Genomic DNA, 26,032 nt, shown 5'->3' on the forward strand with positions numbered 1-26,032 from the left:
AATCTTAATAAACCTCATGTAAAAATTGATTAATCCTAAATAACCCCGTAGCTGACGTTTTGTTCTTGGCACCGGAAAATCTCTGATTGCTTCGAGTTTGTCTGGATTTGGTCTTATTCCCTCTGGTGTCACAATGTGACCTAGAAACTCGATTTCTTTTCGTCCAAATTCTGACTTTCCCAAATTCACGGTTACCCCATGTCTCTCCAATGCACCGAGCAATATGCTTAACGTTCTATTGTGGTCTTCCCAGTTTCTCTCTGCTATCAGGACATCATCCACGTACTGTGTTACCTTATCTTTTATTTCATGAGGAATGACAGTATTTAGCGCTCTGATAAACGCCGCGGATGGTACATTTAACCCAAATGGTAGTTTCCGAAATTGATACGATTTCCCGTAGCACAAGAAATCAGTGTATTTTCTACACCCCCTATCTAACTGTACCTGCCAGAAACTCATTCTCAAATCAACTGAGCTGAGAACTCTGATCCCGTGAAACCTTTGCAGCAATTCGTCAAGTGTGAGTGGCCGATCTGTCTCTGGCTCTATTATCTTATTAATCCTTCTTGCATCCAAAACTAGTCTAATTGACCCATCCTTTTTTTCAACACAGGCTAAGGAGCTGTTGTACGGACTGGATGCTGGTTCGATAATCGCTTGTTCTAGCATGCTTTCGATCTCAGCTTCTACTCTTTCTTTATACACAACAGGAATCGGGTACACTTGGGCCCTAAACTATTTATGGGGCTTGACTTTGAATCTATACACAAAATTTCTTGTTGTACCCGCATCATGTTTAAATACCTTCCTGTTCTCTTATAAAATTTTCTGCAATTCGCCGTAGACCGTGGTCCCTCGTAAATGCCAGATTTTCTCCCTGATCTCCTCCTCCAAACATTTATGAATTTCCTTCTTCTCTTGTTCGAACCCCGTATTCTGTGCCTGTCTGCCGGACTTTACCGCCAGACATAATGCTAAGTGTGCGTTATCTTTAGCACATAAGCAATCATCGAATCTTAATGTAATTTCCTCCTAATCTCGTTTCAACACCATCAAACCATTTCTCATGTTAACGACTGCTTTATATTGGCTCAAAAAATTAACGCCTAGTATCCCTTCAACAGTTAGAGACGACACAATCATGAACACTGTACTAAATCTCTTCGCCTGGCACACAAAGTCTACCTGCGCTTGTAACTTCACCTCAATTCCCTTTCCTGTAACTGCCCCTCTCACTGTTGTCCTTTGCAATGGCAACGTTGGCCATGGTTTTGTAAGACTACAACACTTAAACACATCTTCCCTCAAAACACTCATTACACTGCCTGTGTCGATGACACAAGGTACGATTATATTATTTATTTCTACGCTAATTATTGGGTGGACTTCACTCCCCACATCTCCTACCTCCTCTAACAGATTCTCCCTTAGTTTTCCGTAATCGATATACCTAATATTTACATCATTAATAGTCCTGGTTTGTACCCGCCTATCACGTAGTCACCTTCTTGTCCCTCCGTCATTGTGACAGTGATTGTCCTGTCGTGAACCCAATGACTGCCTATCCTCTCTTCGCCCATCATTTTCATTTTCCCTTCTTCTTCCATCTCTGTCCCATTTTCTATTTTCCCGGTTTGACGGTTGATATCCCCATGAATTCTCCCCCCTATTTCCTCACCATCTTCCATTTCCGTCATTCCTCTGATTCCATGCTCTCCTGTCATTCTGATAGTTTCTGCCGTTCCTATCCTCCACTCTGTCTGACCTATGAGTCGTGTCTCCGTTCACAATGTTGCTCTCATTACGCAGTTCCTGTAACAAGTGTTGAAATGACGCAGAATCGTCTAAGCCTCTGCCTGCTATCACTATATCTCTGCGCAATTTCACTGGCAACTTCGTTATACAGATCCTAATGAGCTCCCCAGGTTCGTATGGGACATCCAAATACCTATTTCGTCTCAGCATTTCCTGATAGCACGCCACAGGATCTCTTATACCACCTTCGTTACAATTTGGCATTATTAATATGCTTTGCTTAACCTGGTCCTGCTTACTTTTCGACCAGAATTCATTTAAAAACTTGTCACAAAATATCTTGTAGCTACTACAGTCTTTAATAACTTCCTGCGTTTTCGCTCTAGCCTCGTCCCTCAAATGGTTGCACACAAACTTCATTGTGAGGAGCGGTCCCCATGATGAAGGTAATGAATCTTGAAATTGAGACAGCCACAGGCATGGATGTTGGTAGTTATCTGGATCCGGAAAACAAGTGTACGTTTGTACCGACACGAAGTGCCTCCTACATTCTTCTTCAGCATTTATGTTTTCTGACCTTGGACTATACCCAGTTGGGTTTGCCACCTGTTTTATCCGACACAACCGTTCTTCTAACTCTCTGAGTTCGTCTTCCTCTTTCTGCCTATTTTCGTTTTTTGAATTTATCTCACTCTTCCTCTGCAATCCACCTGGTGGTGTTTCACCTTCGCTACTGCACGCTAATTGCAACTGTGCTAGTTCTTCCCTCTGTTTCCTATTTATTTATAATTGTGCCTTTTTAAACTGTAATAGTGATTGTATCTCCTCCTGGTCGGCATAAACCTCTCGCTGCGTACTGTCAGAGCCTGTTTCGCCTCTTATACTGATCTTTTCTACATCTGCGCTAATCGTATTCATTCTGACCACTACCTCCGCAACTTCATCCCTGTGTTTATTTAGCGCCACTTACTGCCGGGTGACTTGAGCTTCCACGCTGTCTAATGCCCTTTGTTTATCTGCAAGTAAGTCTTCCACTACCTCTTTGATTCGCTCATCCGGCAACACGTCCCTACGTTCTGTAATATCACTCTCAATTGCAATTATTCGTACCTCCAGATTATTGGCTTTTTCTTTCACGGCGTCACATAGTTGCTTCAACGCACCCAGATTCTCCTCCCCCTTATCTAACCGATTGTCAACTGCAGACAGACGCTCATCGATAACTGTATGTAGCTTCCTCATTGCCTCTTTATTTCCCTTATCCATTGCTTCCAATCTTTCCTTATTATTTTTATCCATCGCTTCCAATCTTTCCTTATTATCTCTATCCATCCTCTGTAAAAACTGCAGTAGCACATTGTCAATTGCTACTTTCGGTGCGCCGGCCATTGTGGCCGAGCGGTTCTTGGCGCTTCAGTCTGGAACCGCGTGACCGCTACGGTCGCAGGTTCGAATCCTGGCTCAGGCATGGATGTGTGTGATGTCTTTAGGTTAGTTAGGTTTAAGTAGTTCTAAGTTCTAGGTGACTGATGACCTCAGATGTTAAGTCCCATAGTGCTCCGAGCCATTTGAACCATTTTTTTTTTTTTTTTTTTACTTTCGGTGCGCTCACCTTGCTTGCCTGAGAAACCGTAGCTTCGCTAAGGGTAGCTACACTTCAACTGCATACCGGACCTAGTCCCGGCTCGCCCGCGTCGTCGGGAAAAGCCCCCGTTTGTGGACAAGGCCCGCTGCCTAAAGGATCACCTAGCCGTGGTCGGCTGACCAATTCAGCCCCTTCCGAGTGTTTGCTGTTCTCGCTCATTAACCCAAGATCGACACCTACTTCCTGTTCCACTGCTACGTTCACCCCAGAATCACTCTCCCCCATGGTGACTACACTTTTCGACTGCGACCTAGTTACTACGGACATTACGCAAAAAACAAAAAAAATTATACAACGACCTTCCAGCCTTGGACGATATAGCAATTAATTACATAAAAAAATAAAAGATCCTCACCAATCCAGAAAGAAATTGCAAACAAAAAATTTTACTTCTTAGCGCTATCACAATATACCTCATCAAAAAAAATCTTAACAACAAACCCTAACAGAAAAATCCTGGCAGGGTCAAATTATGAGAGGCACCCACATGCCTTGCTCATACTGTGGCATCAAGCAGTCAGGCCTGCAAGATGAGTGGTCTGCCAAGCGAGTGGACTCATTCTTATTTATCGAGTAACATGAACTCTAGTACTCACAATTAAGTTACAAGTTATTCTCCAGTTTGAATATTACGCAACGGAAACGCACATCTGACTGTTAGTAATTTACACAACTCTGACTGTTCACTACGCACTGGCAATACCACATTTTCTTTTTTATTTAACGGCTTTGATCAACACTTGGCCATCGCACTGAATATGAATGGCGCACACATTATAAATTCTGGATACAATGACAACATACAATTCGAAGGAAAATGCCACCAATCTTTTTCTTTTCACTATCTTATTTATTCCGATAAATTCTATAACCTAAACACACAAATTCTATAACCTACAACAATAACACATGAGAAATTCCGCCCAGAGGGCATGGCTTTGCATTGGTGATTCTCTATCTTATGGTCTCGTAATTATTTAACGTTGCAGTGCACTTTCTGGATAGGATGGTGGATCTTTTGCTATATCTCACACTTCGACTCTCACAACCATCATCACGAAACTTTCCTCCAGACCGAGCAGTACAAAAGGAACACGCATAACCCACTACCTCTGAAACTACCTTGCTACTCTCCCATGCAAACCACACATACTTAAATTACATGTCTTACACCACACTGAAACATGGAATACAACACAAGGAACAGTCACAACATTATAATCACATCACTTTCAGCTTTCCCACTTCAATTAGTATTCATCCCAGTTTCACACGACACTGCCCCAGTTCGTAACTTTTCTTTCCTACTACGAACTCTGGAGGATATATGCACGTCTTCCTGTGCAATGCAAGCCAAGTGACGTTGCTGGATAGACAGCTGACTCACCTTGCTCCTCTCTCAGAGTATTATAGTTTGAATCAAGCGTCACACGGAAACATAACACGCAAAGTAATATTAAGAACATATTCATCACACACGCGAGTCCTCAACTGATACCATGGACGAGTACTTCTCTTTATCCTTTGTCTCATACACAGATTGAGACTCACACAGTACTCACCACGTGGAAGTACTCGTCTCTAATTTCAAGTCCTGCACACGCCATTTCTTAAATATTTCCAACTTATAGTACACATGCTAGTAATTCAGCTTAACTTAAGCACTCGGAAGTATTTCAACTTATTGCTACACGTGGTTTCATTGTGACCGTTGGTCACTTCCGAAGATTACTACGATGCCCTTAATATTACCTGCCTGACATTTAATTCTCTCCACAAAAGTTCCTGAAATAGAGAAATTATTATTCCAAACTACTCTTAAGTATTTCACATGCATACCATGTCTCCACTCTTTTGTCTTTACGGAGCACACCTAAGACAGGTCTTACCAACACTAGATCCAGCGGCAGAGTGCTGGAACATGGACGTTCTTCAGGTCAGCTCGCACCTCCATCGAGGTGGGGGCGCACCATGCTACTGTATTGGTCAGCCACATTTCAGGTGCTCAAAGCTCAGGTAAATTTCATCTGTTTGGTTCCACCAAAGGTGACCAAAGGCTCGTCTCAAAGATGATCATATATTGCACATTCACTATCTGTGGTTAGCAGACGACCATACATTCATTCGTTTCGCAGATCTCACCAAATTGGTGTAGGGATTTATTTTGTGGGAGTGCACATGTGATCAATTAAATAAATAAATTGTCATTCTTTTCTACACTGGTATCCGGTTTCTGTGTATTAAATGAAATTGAGTTATTATTACAAATAATATGTTGTTATGACAAGAATAACGAAGAATGTTGTACCTATTTCAATGTCGGGCGGTACTGTACCCTTTAGGGTTGATTACTGACGTTGTCACTGTATGAAACCATGTTGCACTATTGACCCACAACAACATGCCAAATCTCTGAAACCCATATATGAGGTGCTACTAGTTTCATTTGTGGTACTTGTATTTATGTCCCCACACAAAATTATTTTGACTTTTGTGCTTGACATTTTATCTAGAACTGAAAAAAGCGCAAACACTACCACTGGGAGATTGACACACACGTAAGACGATTAATTTCTGTGCCTTAACAAGCTTTCTAGCTGATGTTTCAAATTGTTTAATTTCTCTTCCTGTACTAAGGTCATGACTTGATTTGAACTGTGCTCCTTATCTGAAATAAATGCATGATCCTCTGCTCTTTGAACTAGCCCTAAACTAAGAGTGTGTCCTTCCATACAATGATAATACGACATGTTGGATTTCCTTGCCTCTTCACCAACGCTCAGTGACACAAACTACAGTGGAGTTCATAGACTTCAATTGTATTTTTTGTTGTTGTTGTATGTTTTGATGAAGGATTGTTAGTTTGTGGAATATCCCATGTTGCTTTTCCCAATGATTTTTGTTTCTTTATGACATGTGGTATGTGTACCATTTGGTATGTTATTGTCTTGTTGTGAGCGATTTTTTCAGAATTTTCTAAACAGCTAGAGATTCTCGTTAGACAGGGAAGTATTTTCTCTGGATTTATCCTAAAACAGAAATACTTTTCCTATTGGTGACGACAGGTACTTGACCATATGTCACCTGAGATCCACCCACTATACTTTCGAGAATCAGCTGTATCAATATTCCCTCCCAGCCCTGTTCAGATGTGGACCATACCTTGTAAAATCTCCATCTATTAATAGTCCTGACAGGCGCCAGAAAGCATGTGCAAAGTTGGTTGCTCTCAGTGCCATCTTCAACACCACATTATTCCTCCTCACAGCACCATTAGCGTGTGGCTGGTCATGACGCTGGAACAGCTCAACAACGTGTACATTTCGCTCACTCTGTTTGCGACTGAAGCATGAAAGAAGACAGTGATACAAGGTATTCTCCGCATATACATTACGGCAGCCGGCTTGTCCCGGCGGAGGTTCGAGTCCTCCCTCGGGCATGGATGTGTGTGTTTGTCCTTAGGATAATTTATGTTAAGTAGTGTGTAAGCTTAGGGACTGATGACCTTATCAGTGAAGTTCATAAGATTTCACACACACACATTACGGTAGCATATGGAGTACATCTGTAGATGTAGCTGTAGGTGTGTATAAGTGAAATATAGACGAGTGGGAGATCAGCCTAGTCTCGATACGGGCTGCAAAAGGGAGAAATCTGTTGATATAAGCGACTTCGGCAAAAGGGAACGTTGTTGTGACCCGGCATGTGGGAACGAAGATCTCGGAAATTCCGTGGCTACGCGGCTGCTTGTGTAGTACTATTGTGAACATCTACGAAAAGTGGCTGAAGGACGATGAAACGACCAGTAGGTGACAATGTGTTGAACGTCCACACCTCATAACATAACATAGAGGTCGGAAGCTCGACTCCTCTGTAAACCAGGAAAGGGCAGCGATCTGTGTCAGAATCCTTGAATCACACAAAGTACAAGGATGTGCTGAAGAGCAATGTCTCTGAAATTTTATTCTGTCCTTAATAACAGTTCAGGTATTACATGTCTTGCATATCACTCAGTCCACTTTCCCGCTCGCTGACGCAAGTTACCTCCCTCTGCCACTAGAGGGCTCCGCATTGTAGCGTCTAATATGGCGGTTGTGGTAACCTAAATAAGCCGCTACGTGAGAAACAGTATATTGTAATCGCGTTTCTAACCGCAGAAAACGTGCCTCCATAGGAGAATGAGAGCTGTGTACGGTGATGATTGTGTTAACGTCAGTAATATGTGACTTTGGGTTGTTCGTGCTCGTAATGAAGGAAACAGTGGTGATAACCTCAACGTGTGTAACAGAGCTCGTTGTGGACGACAGCGTACTGAAGCTGAGGTGGCTCGCCGAAATCTGGTTGATGAACTCGTCAGAGAAAATCGTCAGGTAGCACAGACACAGTTCTCAGGTAAGTGTGGCGTATTACGAGAGCGTGTACAGGTCATCACTGGCAGAACCGCAACACAGAAAACTTTTTGCACCCTTGGTGCCTCACATGCTATCTCGAGACATCAAATGGAGGATTTTGGACGTATGTCAACAATTTCTTTCGCGTTTTGAGAGCGAGAGTGATGGGTTCTTAACACAACTGTGATAGGTGACGTGTTTATTCACTTGTTTGACCTCAAAAACAAGAGAGCATCAATGTAGTTCCCGCACAAGGGATCACCGGCTCCAGAAAAGTTCAAGACGGTGCCATCAGCAAACAAAATCATTCTCACAATGTTCTTGGATGGTCAAAGTGTGATGTATTTCGAATTCATGCCCAAAGGCACTACCATAAATTCTGCAAGGTACTGCGAGGCCCTTAGAAAATTGAAAGCATCAATTTGAAGATTTTGTACATACATAGAATACTCTCTCGTTCAGATTGACAATGTCAGACCACAGACGAGCGCTATGACGTCTGCAACAATCCGGCACCTTGGATTCACTGTCATCAACCGCCCTCCATCCAGACCCACTTGGCCTTATCAGATTTTCATGTTCGTAAAACATAAAGAGATGCAAGCAGAGGCGAGGTTGTGGTTCTGTCAACGAAGTCAGACATTACACAGTGACTGTGCCGCTAAGAAACTGGTCGTGGCTATGGTGACTATGTTCAAAAATAAATATGCAGACATGAAGAATAAAGTTGTAGAATGTTAATAAGGTTTGTGTTATTTAAAATGTTTTGAGTTATCACATAAAAAAATCGGAAGCATTACTTTTCAGCACGTCCTCGTACAATACTGATACAAGCACAAGTGTTTTGGCGCAAACCGTTCAGCACACATGGTTGAACATGGGCTCCACAGCAGATGACACTTCTGGTTGCCTTGTTGACGCACTGATCTCATCAGTTACCATTACAGTTGGACTGGCATCATCGAGTTGGTCTTTGGGCCCATACAGAGTTTCTTCTGGTCGGATCAATCACGTTTCTTGTCATCCAGACGAACTTCTGTTCGAAACATGCACTATGCAACAGACGCAGGTTGGTGGGGGCAGTATTATGCTGTGAGGGACATTCGCCTGGGCCGCCTGATACTTACGGTAGAAACTGAAGGCACCATCACAGTTGTGAACTAACTGAACATTGTGACTATACTGATTAGTCACATGTTAGTATGCGACCTTCAGTAATTGCGTTATGTGTTACGAGTACATTGACCGGGACTTTCTGAGAGGAGGACTGGGCAGGTGTAGGAGAAATTCTGTGTTCGCAAAAACCAGAATTCTTGTTCTGCTGGTGAGACAAGAGGCGCGTGGCCACCCACACGCCAGAGGCTTCGTGTGGTTGAATAGCGACGACTCGAGATGTTCCCAGAATTTTTCGCAAGAGCAGCGTAAGACGCTTGAGACAGCCGTCTGGGAAGGCTATTCTCTGGCTAGTGATAGTAATAGGGATCTTTCTGCTGCGTGTTGAGCTGTTTCTTGCGTGGCTCCTGAAGACTGTGAGAAACGCAGATGGGGACTTCCTGGAAGCATAGCAGAGGGGAAGCCGCCATATTTTCGTACACAGTGTGGGAAACGAGCGACATAAACGTACAGCCAATATGGAAAGAGAGTTCCGTCGTTTGCCAACTTCTGGTTAGTCTACGGAAATACAACAGCCGCAAACTGGAAAATTTACGAAGGATTCCCCAGCACAGTAGTGAGGAAAAAGACATTCATGCCTGTCACGGTGGCAAATCCGGGGATTGGCTCTCTCTGTGTGTGATAGCAGAGGGAGCTGAGTTGGAGAGGGGTCGGGGAGCAGCCAGCTAGCTGGGCGAGCCTGTCTAGCATCGCAGAGCGACGTCTTTTCCGCCGAGGTTACGAGTGATGTTCGGTCTAGCCTGGCATTTCTTGTTGCTCTGTCACGAATAGCGTTTGCGCTCCTTGTAGTCTGCGCTGCTCTCAACTCGTAAGTGCTTTTCAAACTTTATTGGTGCTATTTGGTTCAGAGTTTGTATTACGAAGCTCGTGTATCGAGCTTAGCCAGTATTGCTGCCTTTGTCAAATGCCCATGGTTTGATAAGTAGTTTGACCAAGAAGTTAACAGCCATTCAAATACCTCTCAGGTGCCTTCTGCTTTCAGATATTAATGCCGAAGACAGTTTTTAATTAATTTCCTTGCATAATCGGGATTCATCATTGTACTTCATACACAGTGATTTTTATTCATTGAAAAATTACGCTGTTTTTTTTTCAACACTAGATAGGTGAATCGAATTAAAGTGACTCAATAAATTGACGTTCGTTTTAATGATTAGTTTTGCTGTGCCGTCCGAACAAGTCACATCCAGGGCAAAAGCAACACGGGCACAAAGATGGGAGCTGGTGTCAGTGCCTAGAGACTCGTCACTTGCACGAGTTCGACCAGCACCACGGGCGGCGCTGAGGATGAAGATATCGACTTCGCCTCGGCCAATTTCCGGCCGAGTACAATACACCAATTACCGGACGACAATGGACAGAAGCCTACTCGAAAGATATAAGAGCAGCTCTGTTCCACTTGGTTATAGGTTATCGTCCAGGGCTGACTTAGTCAGGGAATATCGGTTAGTGAACTCTTAGAAGTGAACAGACAGTTGTAAATTGCATTTGCTATGTGTGAGTTGTTTACCAACGATTATTTAACTCAGCCATTGAGGGCCATTTTTGTGTAGTATTTTACGCAGGTTGCAGACTTCATTATTCAACAAGTCACAAAGATAAGTAAACCTTTTTAAGTCATTTCTGTGTCTCTGCTACTAATTTGTTTGGAGTGTTGTAGAACCTTCATTCTCCTTTCCTATTACCTCACTCTGGGGCATACCTGTGTAGTAGTTGCAGGTGGAAATTGTCTTAGCGGTGTACTACAACAGAAGCCGTTTCACGAACTCACAAACTCGGCGTATCGTAACAACAGTGGCAACTTGGCCTCCACAGCAGCAGCGAAGAGGCTTTCACAAACTGCCAACGAGGGTTTACAGAAATTTTCATTCGAGATATCCTACATCAATTTGATGACGCGACCTTCCCTTAATTCAAATAAAAAACCGCAGGTGGTTTTATATCTCTGAATTGTGGATTCACTGTGTCGGCGTTCCAGAGTTAAACAGGTGCCAACCCCTGGAACATTATTGCTTAAACAGGGGAATAATAATAATAATAACACTGCAATACTTGTCTGATAAAAGAAGTAACCTTTTTGTGGAATTTTATTGTTTTGTACATAATTAAGTAAAGTTTAGGGCAAGACGAAATAATGTGTAAGTTTTAGTTACTACCCGTTTTGCATTGGCGGCCGAAGACGTCCGGCATAAGAAGTCATCCTCATTCTGCCAACGGCCTTCTCAAAGAGGGCTGAGGAACAGACAGAGGTTCAGAGCACTCTCTTGTCGTAGGGGTGGGAAATTGCCCCTGAAGGCGGAAGAACCAACAAAGATCAGTGGCATTAGGATGCAGAAGGCAATGGAACGTTCTAGGGAAGACAGAAAATATGTAAAGGTAAATGTAATGGCTCCATCTAGATACAGTAGGTGCCAGTGAAGTGATATGGAAAGAAGACAAGGATTTCTGGTCAGATGAGTATAGGGTAATATCAACAGCAGCAGAAAATGGTATAACGGGAGTAGGATTCGTTATGAATAGGAAGGTAGGGCAGAGAGTGTGTTACTGTGAACAGTTCAGTGATAGGGTCATTCTTATCAGAATCGACAGCAAACCAACACCGACAGCGATAGTCCATGTATACATGCCGACGTTGCGAGCTGAAGATGAAGAGATAAGGAAAGTGTATGAGGGTATTGAAAGGGTAATACACAATGTAAAGGGAGATGAAAATCTGTCACGGGAGACTGGAATGCAGTTGTAGGGGAAGGAGTAGCAGAAAAGGTTACAGGAGAATATGGGCTTGGGACGAAAAATGAGAGAGGAGAAAGGTTAATTGAGTTCTGTACTAAACTTAAGCTAGTAATAGCGAATACTCTGCTCGGGAATCACAAGAGACGGAGGTATACTTGGAAAACGCCAGGTGATAAGGGAAGATTTCAGTTACATTACACCATGGTCAGACAGAGATTCCGAAATCGGATACTGGATTGTAAGACGTACCCAGGAGCTGTTATAGACTCAGATCACAGCACATTAGTGATGAAGAGTAGGCTGAACTTTAAGACATTAGTCAGGAAGAATCAATACGCAAAGAAGTGGGATACGGAAGCACTAAGGAATGACGAGACACGCTTGACGTTCTCTAAGACTATAGATACAGAAATAAGGAATATCTCAGTAGGCAGCACAGTTGAATAGGAATGGACATCCCTAAAAAGGGCGATAACATAAGTTGGGAAAGAAAACATAGGTACAAAGAAGGTAACTGCGAATAAACCATGAGTAACAGAAGAAATATTTCAATTGATCGACGAAAGGAGGAAGTACAAAATGTTCTGCGAGGCTCAGGAATACAGAAATACAAGTCGCTGAGGAATGAAATAAATAGTAAGTGCAGGGGAGCTAAGACGAAATGGCTGCATGGAGAATGTGAAGGAATCGGAATAGAAATGATTGTCGGTAGGACAGACTCAGCATACAAGAAAGTCAAAACAACCTTCGGTGACATTAAAAACAAAAGGTGCTATCATTAAGAGTGCAATGGTAATTCCACTGTTGGACGAGAGAGCGGATATGTGAAAAGAATACATTGAAAGGCTCTATGAGGACAAGATTTGTCTGATGTGCTACAAGAAGAATCAGGAGTCAATTTAGAAGAGATAGGGGACCCGGTATTAGAATCAGAATTTAAAAGAGCTTTGGAGAACTTAAGGTCAAATAAGGCAGAAATGATAGATGACATTCCATTACAATTTCTAAAATCGTAGCGGGAAGTGGCAACAAAACGACTATTCACGTTGGTGTCTGGAATGTATGAGTCTGGCGACATACCATCTGACTTTCGGAAAAACACAATACACACAATTCCGAAGACGGCAAGAGCTGACAAGTGCGAGAATTACCGCACAATTAGCTTACCAGCTCCTGTACCCAAGTTACTGACAAGAATAATATACAGAAGAATGGAAAAGGAAATTGAGGATGCGGTAGATGACGGTCAGTTTGGCTTCAGAAAAGGTAAAGGCATTAGTGAGGCAATTCTGACGTTGCGGTTAATAATGGAAGCAAGACTAAAGAAAAATCAAGACATGTTTATAGGATTTGTCAACCTGGGAAAAGCGTTTGACAACGTAAAATGGTGCAAGATGTTCGGAATTCTGAGAAATATGGGGGTAAGCTATAGGGAGAGACCGGTCATATACAATATGCACAACAGCCAAGAGTGAATAATAAGAGTGGACGACCAAGAACGAAGTACTCGTATTAAAAAGGTGTAAGACAAGGATGTAATGTTTCGCCCCTACTGTTCAGTTTGTTCATCGAGGAAGCAATGATGGAAATAAAAGAAAAGTTGAGGAATGGAATTAAAATTGAAGGTGAAAGCATATCAGGGATATGATTCGCTGATGACATTGCTATCCTGAGTGAAAGCGAAGAAGAATTACCTGATCTGCTGAATGGAATGAACAGTCTAATGGTTACAGAGTATGGATGGAGAGTAAATCGAAGAAAGACGAAAGTATGAGAAGTAGTAGAAATGAGAGCAGCGAGAAACTTAACATCAGGATCGATGGTCTCGAAGTAGATGAAATTAAGAAATTCTGCTACCTAGGCAGTAAAATAACGAGTGACGGACGTAGCAAGGAGGACATAAAAAGGAGACTAGCAGTGGCAAAAAGGGCATTCCTGACCCAGACAAGTCTACTAATATCAAATATCGGCCTTAATATGAGGAAGAAGTTTTTGAGAATGTACGTCTGGAGTACAGCATTGCATGGTATTGAAGGACTGTGTGAAAACCGGAACAGAAGAGAATCGAAGCTTTTGAGATGTGGTGCTACAGACGAATGTTGAAAAGTAGGTGGACTGTTAAGGTAACGAATGAGATGGTTTTATGCAGAATCGGAGAGGAGAGAAATATGTGGAAAACACTGATAAGGAGAAGGAACAGGATGATAGGACATCTGTTAAGACATGAGGGAATGATTCCATGGTACTCGAGGGAGCTGTAGAAGGAAAAAACTGTATAGGAAGTCAGCGATTGGAAGACATCCAGCAAATAATAAAGGACGTAGGATGCAAGTGCTAATCTGAGGTGAAAAGGTTGGCACAGGAGAGGAATTCGTGCTGGGCCTCATCAAACCAGTCAGAAGACATGACCCAAAAAAAGGAAGATCTAGTTTGTATTGATGTTATTAAATCCTGTGGAATACCTTAACGATTTCAATGCTCTAAAATTTCGTTATCAGCAGTTCATTAAATGATAAACCATGTACTAAAATGTTATACATTCTATAAACATTATATGTTAAAGCCCATGCCGCAGTTTTCTGTCTACATGTGACGGAGTATCGTAGGAACTACTGTAGAGACTTTGATACGGTTTTCATTTATACGTAGACTGAATCATGATGATAGTTTGTATGTATAAGTTGTTTGCAGTAGTAATGTGTCTATTGCTATCTGTTCGTATTTAATTAGCGTCAGAGTGACATCTAGAGGTAACGATGGGACCTACGAACCGGTCAGCTAGAGAGGACTGGTTGATCTGGGGGAAGAGACCAAACAGAGAGGTCACCGGTCTCATCGGATTAGGGAAGGATGGGAAGGGAAATAGGCCGGTCGCTTTCAAAGGAATCATCCCAGCATTTGCTTGAAGCAATGTAGGAAAATCACCGAAAACCGGAGGACAACCGACACTAATAGTATCTGGCGGGCCATTTGATTTTGCACGCCTACGACATGGCTGGGTAACTTCAGTGCTAATTAACTTGGGAACGGTGCAACGCATCGAATTTTTTTCTTAACAGCTATTTCTCAGTACAACACCCCGCAGCATCCTTACAAGCTTTTCAGACTGTTTCTGATCGCTTTATGTAATAAACATTAAATACTGAGTTATAGGATTTTAACTTCAAAGCTCCGGTAAAATTCCACATTTGCGAGTTAGCTACTACGAGTACTGCACTTACAGGGCTTGCACCACAGGTTAAACCTCCGTGTCTATGGATCCTAAATACAGCCCTGGTAATTACGCTTATGTATTTTAAAACGAACGCGAGGTGCTCTTACACAGTGGTAAACGTTTGTTTCAGGAAGTATCCCCAGCGCTGGTGAAGACGGAGATCATGAAGAACGTGAGTGAAGATAACCAAGCCTTGTGGGATTCCCCTTGTCTTCAGCCAGATGACGTGGCACAGGCGGTGTTGTACATGCTGTCTCAGGAGCCGCACGTGATGGTAAGTCGCCAGTGGGCTTATAGGGCCTCCACATCAACATCTACATGGTTACTCTGCAATTCACACTTAAGTGCCTGGCAGAGCGTTCATCGAATCATTTTCATACTACTTCTCTACCATTCCATACTCGAATGGCATGTGGGAAAAAGGAACACCTAAATCTTTCCGTTCGAGCTCTAATTTCTCTTATTTTATTATGATGATCATTTCTCCCTACGTAGGTGGGTGTCAACAAAATACTTTCGCATACGGAAGAGAAAGTTGGTGATTGAAATTTCGTAAATATATGTCGGCGCAAAGAAAACCGCCTTTGTTTCAGTGACTGCCACCCCAACTCGCGTATCATATCAGTGACACGCTCACCCCTATTGCGCGATAACACGAAACGAGCTGCCCTTCTTTGCACTTTTTCGATTCCCTCCGTCAATCCTATCTGGTAAGGTTCCCACACCGCGCAGCAATATTCCAGCAGAGGACGGACAAGTGTAATGTAGGCTGTCTCTTTATTGGGTTTGCCGCATCTTCTAAGTGTTCTGCCAACAAAGCGCAGTCTTTGTTTCGCCTTCCCCACAGTATTATCTATGTGGTCCTTCCAATTTAAGTTGCTCGTAATTGTAATTCCTAGGTATTTAGCCGAATTGACAGCCCATAGATTTGTGCGATTTATCGTATACCCAAAATTTATCGGATTTCTTTTAGTACCCATGTGGATGACCACGCACTTTCCTCTGTTTAGTGCCAATTGCCACTTTTCGCACCATACAGAAATTTTCTTTACATCATTTTGTAATTGGAATTGATCGTCAGACGATTTTACTAGACTGTAAATTACAGCGTCATCTGCAAACAATCTAAGGGGGCTGCTCAGAATATCACCTACATCATTTACGTAAATCAGGAACAGCAGAGGGCCTATGACACTACCTTGCGGAACGCCAGATATCACTTCTGTTCTACTCAATGATTTACCGTCTATCACTACGAACTGTGACCGCTCTGAGAGGAAATCACGAATCCAGTCACACAACTGAGACGACACTCCATATGTACGCAATTTGATTAATAGTCGGTTGTGAGGAACGGTATCAAAAGCCTTCTGGAAATCTAGGAATATGGAATCCATCTGAGATCCCTTGTCTACAGCACTCATTACTTCATGGGAATAAAGAGCTAGCTGTGTTGCACGAGAACGATACTTTCTGCATCCGTGTTGGTTATGTATCAATTAGTCATTTTCTTCAAGGCGATTAGTGCAGTATATGCTCCAAAATGCTACTGCAAATTGAGGTCAGTTATATAGGTCTGTAATTCAATGGGTTACTCCTATTTCCTTTCTTGAATATGGGTGTGACCTGTGCTACTTTTTACTCTTTAGGAACAGACCTTTCGTCAAGTGAGCGGTTGTATATGACTGCTAAGAAAGACGCTATTGTGTCTGCATACTTTGAAAGGAACCTGACTGGTATGCCATCTGGACCGATCGACTTGCCTTCTTAAGTGATTTGAGCTGTTTCTCAGCACCTAAGATATCTACTTTTATGTCACTGATGCTAACAGATGTTCTGGTTTCGAATTCTGAAATATTTATTTCGTCTTCTTTCGTGAAGGAATTATGGAAAACTGTATTTAGTAACTCCGCTTTAGTGGCACCATCATCGGTAACATTTTCATCGCTATCGCGCAGTGATGTTATTGTTTTTTGCCACTGGTGTACTTTACATACGACCAGAATCTCTTTGGGTTTTCTACCATATTTTGAGCCTATGTTTCATTGTGGAACCTATTAAAAGCATCTCGCATTGACGTCCGCACTAAATTTCGAGCTTCCGTGTAACTTAGCCTGTCTTGGGGATTTTGCGTTCCTCTGAATTTGGCATGCTTTTTTCGTTGCTTCTGCAACAGTGTTCTGACTTTTTTTGTGTACCATGGTGGATCAGTCCCGTCTCTTATTAACTTATGCGGTATGAATCTATTTATACTGTCGATACTGTATCTTTGATTTTGAGCCATATCTGGTCTACACTTACATAATTAGCTTGGAACGAATGGAGACTCTCTCTCAGGAAGGCATCAAGCGAATTTTTATCTGCTGTTTTAAATAGATATATTTTGCGTTTATTTTTAATGGGTTTGTGGATGTGATTTTGAGCCTCGCTACAATGACCTTGTGTTCACTAATCCCTGTATCCGTCATGACGCTCTCTATTAGATCAAGATTATTTGTGACTAAAAGGTCAAGTGTGTTTTCGCAACCATTTACAATTCGTGTGGGCTCACGAACTAATTGTTCAAAGTAATTCTCAGAGAAAGCATTTAGTACAATTTCGGAAGGTGTTTTCAGTCTACCACAGGTATTTTCGCCAACAAATCGAGGGTACATTGAAGTCTCCACCACTTATAACTGTATGACTTCCATATTCTATTGAGCCTAAATGTAACTCATCACAAACAGGTGCCAGTATCGCTGGTGTGCTCTCTGATGTTTAGCCGAGTTTTCTGCATGATACACTCTAAGACAGAAAAAAAAGAAGAAAACGACGCACCACAAAGGAAAATCCGAATGGCTGCATCTCAGTGACTGGAGTAGAACAGTCTTCAGTGATGAGTCCCACTTCGAACTGAGTCCCGATGACCAGAGAAGAAGTGTCTGGAGCCGCCCTGGACACTGTTGGGATACCAAAATGGTTGTCGACCCGACAGCCAGGACTAAAGATCTAAAGAGCTAGCTGTGTTGCACGAGAACGACATTTTCTGAATCCGTGTTGGTTATGTATCAATTAGTCATTTTCTTCAAGGCGATTAGTGCAGTATATGCTCCAAAATGCTAATGCAAATTGAGGTCAGTTATATAGGTCTGTAATTCAATGGGTTACTCCTATTTCCTTTCTTGAATATGGGTGTGACCTGTGCTACTTTTTACTCTTTAGGAATAGACCTTTCGTCAAGTGAGCGGTTGTATATGACTGCTAAGAAAGACGCTATTGTGTCTGCGTACTCTGAAAGGAACCTGACTGGTATGCCATCTGGACCGGACGACTTGCCTTCTTAAGTGATTTGAGCTGTTTCTCAGCACCTAAGATATCTACTTTTCTGTCACTGATGCTAACAGATGTTCTGGTTTCGAATTCTGAAATATTTATTTCGTCTTCTTTCGTGAAGGAATTATGGAAAACTGTATTTAGTAACTCCGCTTTAGTGGCACCATCATCGGTAACATTTTCATCGCTATCGCGCAGTGATGTTATTGTTTTTTGCCACTGGTGTACTTTACATACGACCAGAATCTCTTTGGGTTTTCTACCATATTTTGAGACTATGTTTCATTGTGGAACCTATTAAAAGCATCTCGCATTGACGTCCGCACTAAATTTCGAGCTTCCGTGTAACTTAGCCTGTCTTGGGGATTTTGCGTTCCTCTGAATTTGGCATGCTTTTTTCGTTGCTTCTGCAACAGTGTTCTGACTTTTTTTGTGTACCATGGTGGATCAGTCCCGTCTCTTATTAACTTATGCGGTATGAATCTATTTATACTGTCGATACTGTATCTTTGATTTTGAGCCATATCTGGTCTACACTTACATAATTAGCTTGGAACGAATGAAGACTCTCTCTCAGGAAGGCATCAAGCGAATTTTTATCTGCTGTTTTAAATAGATATATTTTGCGTTTATTTTTAATGGGTTTGTGGATGTGATTTTGAGCCTCGCTACAATGACCTTGTGTTCACTAATCCCTGTATCTGTCATGACGCTCTCTATTAGATCAAGATTATTTGTGACTAAAAGGTCAAGTGTGTTTTCGCAACCATTTACAATTCGTGTGGGCTCACGAACTAATTGTTCAAAGTAATTCTCAGAGAAAGCATTTAGTACAATTTCGGAAGGTGTTTTCAGTCTACCACAGGTATTTTCGCCAACAAATCGAGGGTACATTGAAGTCTCCACCACTTATAACTGTATGACTTCCATATTCTATTGAGCCTAAATGTAACTCATCACAAACAGGTGCCAGTATCGCTGGTGTGCTCTCTGATGTTTAGCCGAGTTTTCTGCATGATACACTCTAAGACAGAAAAAAAAGAAGAAAACGACGCACCACAAAGGAAAATCCGAATGGCTGCATCTCAGTGACTGGAGTAGAACAGTCTTCAGTGATGAGTCCCACTTCGAACTGAGTCCCGATGACCAGAGAAGAAGTGTCTGGAGCCGCCCTGGACACTGTTGGGATACCAAAATGGTTGTCGACCCGACAGCCAGGACTAAAGATCTGCGGTGCCATTTCTTTTCATAGCGGGACCCCTTTGGCTGTCATTAGCGACACTCTTACAGCACAGCGGTACATCGACATTATTCTACGTCCCGTTTTGTTGCCCTTCATGGCAAGCCATCCTGGGCTTACATTTCGGTAAGATAACGCCCGCCCAAACCCGAGGAGAATTTCTACTGCCTGTCTTCGTGCTTGCAAAATCCTAATTTGACCAACAAGGTCACCGGATCTGTCCCCAGTTGAGAACGTTTGGAGCATTATTGGCAGGGCCCTCCAATCAGCGCTCGATTTTGACGATCTAACGTGACAGCCGGACAGAATTCGACGCGATGTCTCTCAGGAGACCATCCAACAACTGGATCAATCAATGTCAAGCGTCAAGGCGAGTAACTGCTTGCGTAAGGGCCAGAGGTCGACAAACGCGTTATTGACGTCTCTTAAATAAATCATCCAGTTTTTCTGAAGTTGTAATCATTTGTTTGTCTGTATATCTGTACATGTAGATCAGACCTACCAATTTCCGTCCCATTCGGATAACTCCTTCGTGGTGCACCGGTTTTTCTTTAAGTGACGACCGACCAGTCGTATTCTTCAGGTGTCTTGATCTGTTATGTAACTCGCTGCCTGGACTTAAACCAGAGAGAAGTATCGTCCCTGTCGCGCCACTGTGTATAGTCAAGTTCAGTGACTGGCACAGGCTAATCATTTTGATTCTCCTTTTTTTTTTTTTTTTTTGAGTCCCCAGTGGTATATCGTGAAACGCACATTCTGTCTACTCCAATGGATGGGATGGCCGCCACGGATAATCGTGAAATTAAATACGATGAGACCAGCATCATCGGACTCACCCCTCGTTTCTAGGACAGCACCATTCAGTTGTTGTTGTTGTTGTTGTTGTTGTTGTTGTGGTCTTCAGTCCTGAGACTGGTTTGATGCAGCTCTCCATGCTACTCTATCCTGTGCAAGCTTCTTCGTCTCCCAGTACCTACTGCAACCTACATTCTTCTGAATCTGGTTAGTGTATTCATCTCTTGGTCTCCCTCTACGATTTTTACCCTCCACACCGAACTCCAATACTAAATTGGTGATCCCTTGATGCCTCAGAACATGTCCTACCAACCGATCCCTTCTTCTAGTCAAGTTGTGCCACAAACTCCTCTTCTCCCCAATTCGACTCAATACCTCCTCATTAGTTATGTGATCTACCCATCTAATCTTCAGCATTCTTCTGTAGCACCACATTTCGAAAGCTTCTATTCTCTTCTAGTCCATACTATTTATCGTCCATGTTTCACTTCCATATATAGCTACACTCCATACAAATACTTTCAGAAACGACTTCCTGACACTTAAATCTATACTCGATGTTAACAAATTTCTCTTCTTCAGAAACGCTTTCCTTGCCATTGCCAGTCTACATTTTATATCCTCTCTACTTCCACCATCATCAGTTATTTTGCTCCCCAAATAGCAGAACTCCTTTACTACTTTAAGTAATCTAATTCCCTCAGCATCATCCGACTTAATTCGACTACATTCCAATACCCTCGTTTTGCTTTTATTGATGTTTAAATGTCATCGTCGAACCTCGAAGTTTTTATTTCTTCTCCATGGATTTTAATACCTAATGCAAACCATAAATTTTGTTTCCTTTACTGCCTGCTCAATATACAGATTGAACAGCATCGGGAAGAGGCTACAACCCTGTCCCACGCCCCAACTACTGCTTCCCTTTCATATCCCTCGACACTTACAACTGCCATTTGCTTTCTGTACCTATTGTAAATAGCCTTTCGCTCCCCGTATTTTACCCCTGCCACCTTTAGAATTTGGAAGAGAGTATTCCAGTCAACATTGTCAAAAGCTTTCTCTAAGTCTACAAATTCTCGAAACGTAAGTTTTCCTTTCCTTAATCTTTCTTCTAAGATACGTCGTAGGGTCAGTATTGCCTCACGTGTGCCAACATTTCTACGGAATCCAAACTGATCTTCCCCAAGGTCGGCTTCTACCAGTTTTTCCATTCGTCTGTAAAGAATTCGCGTTAGTATTTTGCAGCTGTGACTTATTAAACTCATAGTTCGGTAATTTTCACATCTGTCAACACCTGCTTTATTTTGGAATGGTATTATTATATTCTTTTTGAAGTCTGAGGGTATTTTGCCTCATACATCTTACTCACCAGATGGTAAAGTTTTGTCAGGATTGGCACTCCCAAGGCTGTCAGTAATTCTAATGGAATGTTGTCTACTCCCAGGGCCTTGTTTCGGCTCAGGTCTTTCAGTGCTCTGTCAAACTCTTCACGCAGTATCATATCTCCCATTTCATCTTCATCTACATCCTCTTCCATTTCCATAATATTGTCCGCAATTGCATCGCCCTTGTATAGATCCACTATATACTCCTTCCACGTTTCTGCTTTCCCTTCTTTGCTTAGAACTGGGTTCCCATCTGAGCTTTTGATATTCATACAAGTGGTTCTCTTTTCTCCAAATGTACCTTTCAGTTTCCTGTAGGCAGTATCTATCTTACCCCTAGTGAGATAAGCCTCTACATCCTTACATTTGTCCTCTAGCCATCCCTGCTTAGCCATTTTGCACTTCCTGTCTATCTCATTTTTGAGACGTTTGTATTCCTTTTTGCCTTCTTCATTTACTGCCTTTTTTATTTCTCCTTTCATCAACTAAATTCAATATTTCTTCTGTCACCCAAGGATTTCTACTAGCCCTCGTCTTTTTACCTACTTGATCCTCTGCTGCCTTCACTATTCTTCTTCTACTGTGTTTCTTTTCCCCATTCCCGTCAGTTGTTCCCTTATGCTCTCCCTGAAACTCTGTACAACCACTGGTTCTTTCAGTTTATCCAGGTCCCATCTCCTTAAATTCCCAACTTTTTGCAGTTTCTTCAGTTTTAATCTACAGTTCATAACCAATAGATTGTGGTCAGAGTCCACATCTGCCCCTGAGAATGTCTTACAATTTAAAACCTGGTTCCTAAATCTCTGTCTTACCATTATATAATCTATCTGAAACCTGTCAGTATCTCCAGGCTTCTTCCATGTACACAGCCTTCTTTTATGATTCTTGAGCCAAGTGTTAGCTATGATTAAGTTGTGCTCTGTGCAAAATTCTACCAGGTGGCTTCCTCTTTCATTTCTTACCCCCAATCCATATTCACCTACGACATTTCCTTCTCTCCCTTTTACTACTCTCGAATTCCAGTCACCCATGACTATTAAATTTTCGTCTCCCTTACTACCTGAATAATTTCTTTTATCTCATCATATTTTTCATCAATTTCTTCATCATCTGCAGAGCTAGTTGGCATATAAACATGTACTACTGTAGTAGGTGTGGACTTCGTGTCTATCTTGACCACAATAATGCGTTCACTATGCTGTTTGTAGTAGCTTACCGTACTCCTATTTTTTTTATTCATTATTAAACCTACCCCGGCATTACCCCTATTTGATTTTGTATTTATAACCCTGTATTCACCTGACCAAAAGTCTTGTTCCTCCTGCCACCGAAGTTCACTAATTCCTATTATATCTAACTTTAACCTAGCCATTTCCCTTATTACATTTTCTAACCCACCTACCCGATGAAGGGATCTGATATTCCACGCTCCGATCCGTAGAACGCCAGTTTTCTTTCTCCTGATAACGACGTCCTCTTGAGTAGTCCCTGCCCTGAGATCCGAATGGGGGACTATTTTACCTCAGGAATATTTTACCCAATACGACGCCATCATCATTTAATCATACAGTAAAGCTGCATGCCCTCGGTAAAAAATTACGGTCGTAGTTTCCCCTTGCTTTCAGCCGTTCGCAGCACCAAAACAGCGAGGCTGTTTTGGTTAGTGTCACAAGGCCAGATCAGTCAATCATCCAGACTGTTGCCCCTGCAACTACTGCAAAGGCTGCTGCCCCTCTTCAGGAACCACACGTTTGTCTGGCCTCTGAACAGATACCCCTCCGTTGTGGTTGCACCTACGGTACAGCTGTCTGTATCGTTGAGGCACACAAGCCGCCCCACCAACAGCAAGGTCCATGGTTCATGGGGGGCACCATTAAGTAGTCAGTCGAAATAAGGATGTCACAAAATACAATAAATCGCAACAGAGGATTGAGTATATGCTACGTTGAATATGTGGCACTCAATTTATTAAAAATCTGGTCTGTCGCATCCATTAGAGCGACAGAACGAGCGGTGCACCAAATAATAGTGTGGACACCGAAAAATAAGGTATAATGGATTTTCAGGTCAGGGTCGAACAAGTCAGTGGTGTGACACCAACAAAACTCCATAGTCTGGTTGAAGTACAAGCATAACATAACGAAACATAGTATGATACAGTCAAAGCTCTAGCCAGTTGTTTTTCCAAAGTTTAGTACTTAATGGACAATTGGTATTAATATTTTTTTAAATTCTGACGTATGTTATACATTTATTTTCTGAATAGATAAAAATCTTTCTAATGTCGTACAGAGTGTATCAAAAAACACTGAAAATACTCTTTTTTGCAGCGATATAGCATTGTACTATACAGCATACTGTTCAATCTTCCGCCGCTACTCGGCGCTGCAGTCACCGAAAAATCCAATATGGTGGTGATCGGTAATTCAAAAATATTACATGACGGTGGTAGGAAATTTAAGAAATGGAAGATGGTGTGCAACTTATGTTTTGTACCCCTCCACCTCCCCACTCCCCCACCCATCTGTCGCTTCCCCTTTTCCCTTCACCTCTCCAACTGTTCATCAGATCACATCGTGGTACTGAAGTGAGGCAGCCAATCACCGTGTAGTATAACAGTGGGTATTAAAATGAGGCAGCCAATCAGAAAGTAACTGAAACATTACACAAGCTTCTCTTTTATGAAAGCCATGTTTGAAGATACATAGTACCTTAAAATATGTTGCATAAGCTTTACATGAATTTGCTCCATGTTCAAAGATACTAGCCTCTTAATTACTTGCACACACCCACATGCAAACACACTTAAAAAATACTTGAACTGCGCCTGAATTGCGTAAAATGGCATCACTTCAAAAAGAAATATTGCCCAGTCTATTTTCATTCCTTACTACAAAAAGTCGTTTATGTGAAATATTGTACCATCTCATCAGTGATTTTCATCTCAGATTTGTAAATTTCTTTGAATACTGTAGCATTCGCTATCGGATATGAGATTGATTAAAAAACATACTCTCCGTAAATAGAAACGAACACACACTTATGAAACGTAATTAACAAATTACAATGATGAGATACACTTTAACTACTAATCTGCAAAACTTCAAAGTGCAAAAAAAAAAAAAAAAAAAAAAAAAAAAAAAAAAAAAAAAAAAAAACAGGAATCAGCTGCCGCTTTATCCTCGTTATGCTTGTCATCGCCAACAGATGTGAACATTCACAGTTAGACTGTTATACCATACTTATAGGCACAGCGGACCCTCAGATTACTTGTTTTCCACATCTAACTACTGATATGGTGCTTGTCAACTGTCACAGTGTCCTTTCCAAGTCTAAAATGTCTGCAAACATATTTCAGCAACATGAAAATGCAATGTTTATTCACATATCACAGTTTTATTTTACACACACACACAACGTCTTTAACATGAACTGTTAGGTTATACATTCAAAGTGCTACACTAGAAAATATAATCAGTGGTATAAGCAGCCTAACACTTCTTTTTATTGGCATTTGAACTAAATGCTCTAGAGGTTAGGTACAAAATGAACTTTCAACAAAGGGGATGCAGTATTTACTAATCAGAACTTTGATGCCAGTGCTCTCTTAAACGTGTACAGACTTCATTTCCTGCAATCTATGCTAACAATAAATTTGTAAAATTGTCGTGTCTGTCTGTTTGAACACGCTTCTCCAAAACAACTAGATGAATTTTCATGGAGTTTTTGCATATAAAGCTTCACTTCATCAAAATGTAATCATGAAAAAAAAGAAATAATGATTTAAAGTTTTATCTAAAACCGTAGATGAATTTTCATGTAGTTTTCGCAGTTACAAACTTGACTGTAGCTTGACACATCGTATGGAATTGATTTAATCAAAATCTGATATCGAAAAAAAGATATCTTGATTTAAAATTTTCGTATCTCTTTGTTTGTCAGTTTGAACACGCTGATCTCATTCTTGCGGCACCGGGCGAGGTGGCGCAGTGGTTAGCACACTGTACTCGCATGCGAGAGGACGACCGTTCAAACCCGCGTCCGGCCATCCTGATTTAGGTTTTCCGTGATTTCCCTAAATCGCTTCGGGCAAATGCCGGGATTGCTCCTTTGAAAGGGGAGGCCGATTTCCTTCCCCATCCTTCCCCGATCCGATGGGACCGATGACCTCGCTGTTTGCTCCCCTCCCCCAAACCAACCGACCAAGCAGCTTCACAGATAACTTAAGTATAGCTTGGGACACCATGTAGGTTGTATTTCGTCGAAATCGACTCATTCAAAAAACATATATTAAAGTTTTCTCCATGCTAATATTATAAATGCGAACGTAACTCTGTTCCATTTTCACGACTAACCGATTTTACCAAATCTGGTATGGAGCTA

The 26,032-nt window shown here is 41.9% G+C and overlaps 1 protein-coding gene across 1 annotated transcript in view; it reads left to right on the plus strand.

Moving 5' to 3' along the window:
- Window positions 1–26,032, plus strand: part of LOC124777200 (dehydrogenase/reductase SDR family member 11-like) — a 128,053-nt gene that overhangs the window by 95,249 nt on the left and 6,772 nt on the right. The window contains exon 5 of the mRNA XM_047252515.1: window positions 15,045–15,188. Coding sequence (XP_047108471.1) covers window positions 15,045–15,188 — 144 coding nt within the window. The remainder of the gene's footprint in view (window positions 1–15,044; window positions 15,189–26,032) is intronic.

This window comes from Schistocerca piceifrons, chromosome 2 (assembly GCF_021461385.2).
Source record: "Schistocerca piceifrons isolate TAMUIC-IGC-003096 chromosome 2, iqSchPice1.1, whole genome shotgun sequence".
NCBI classification, from domain to species: Eukaryota; Metazoa; Arthropoda; class Insecta; order Orthoptera; family Acrididae; genus Schistocerca; species Schistocerca piceifrons.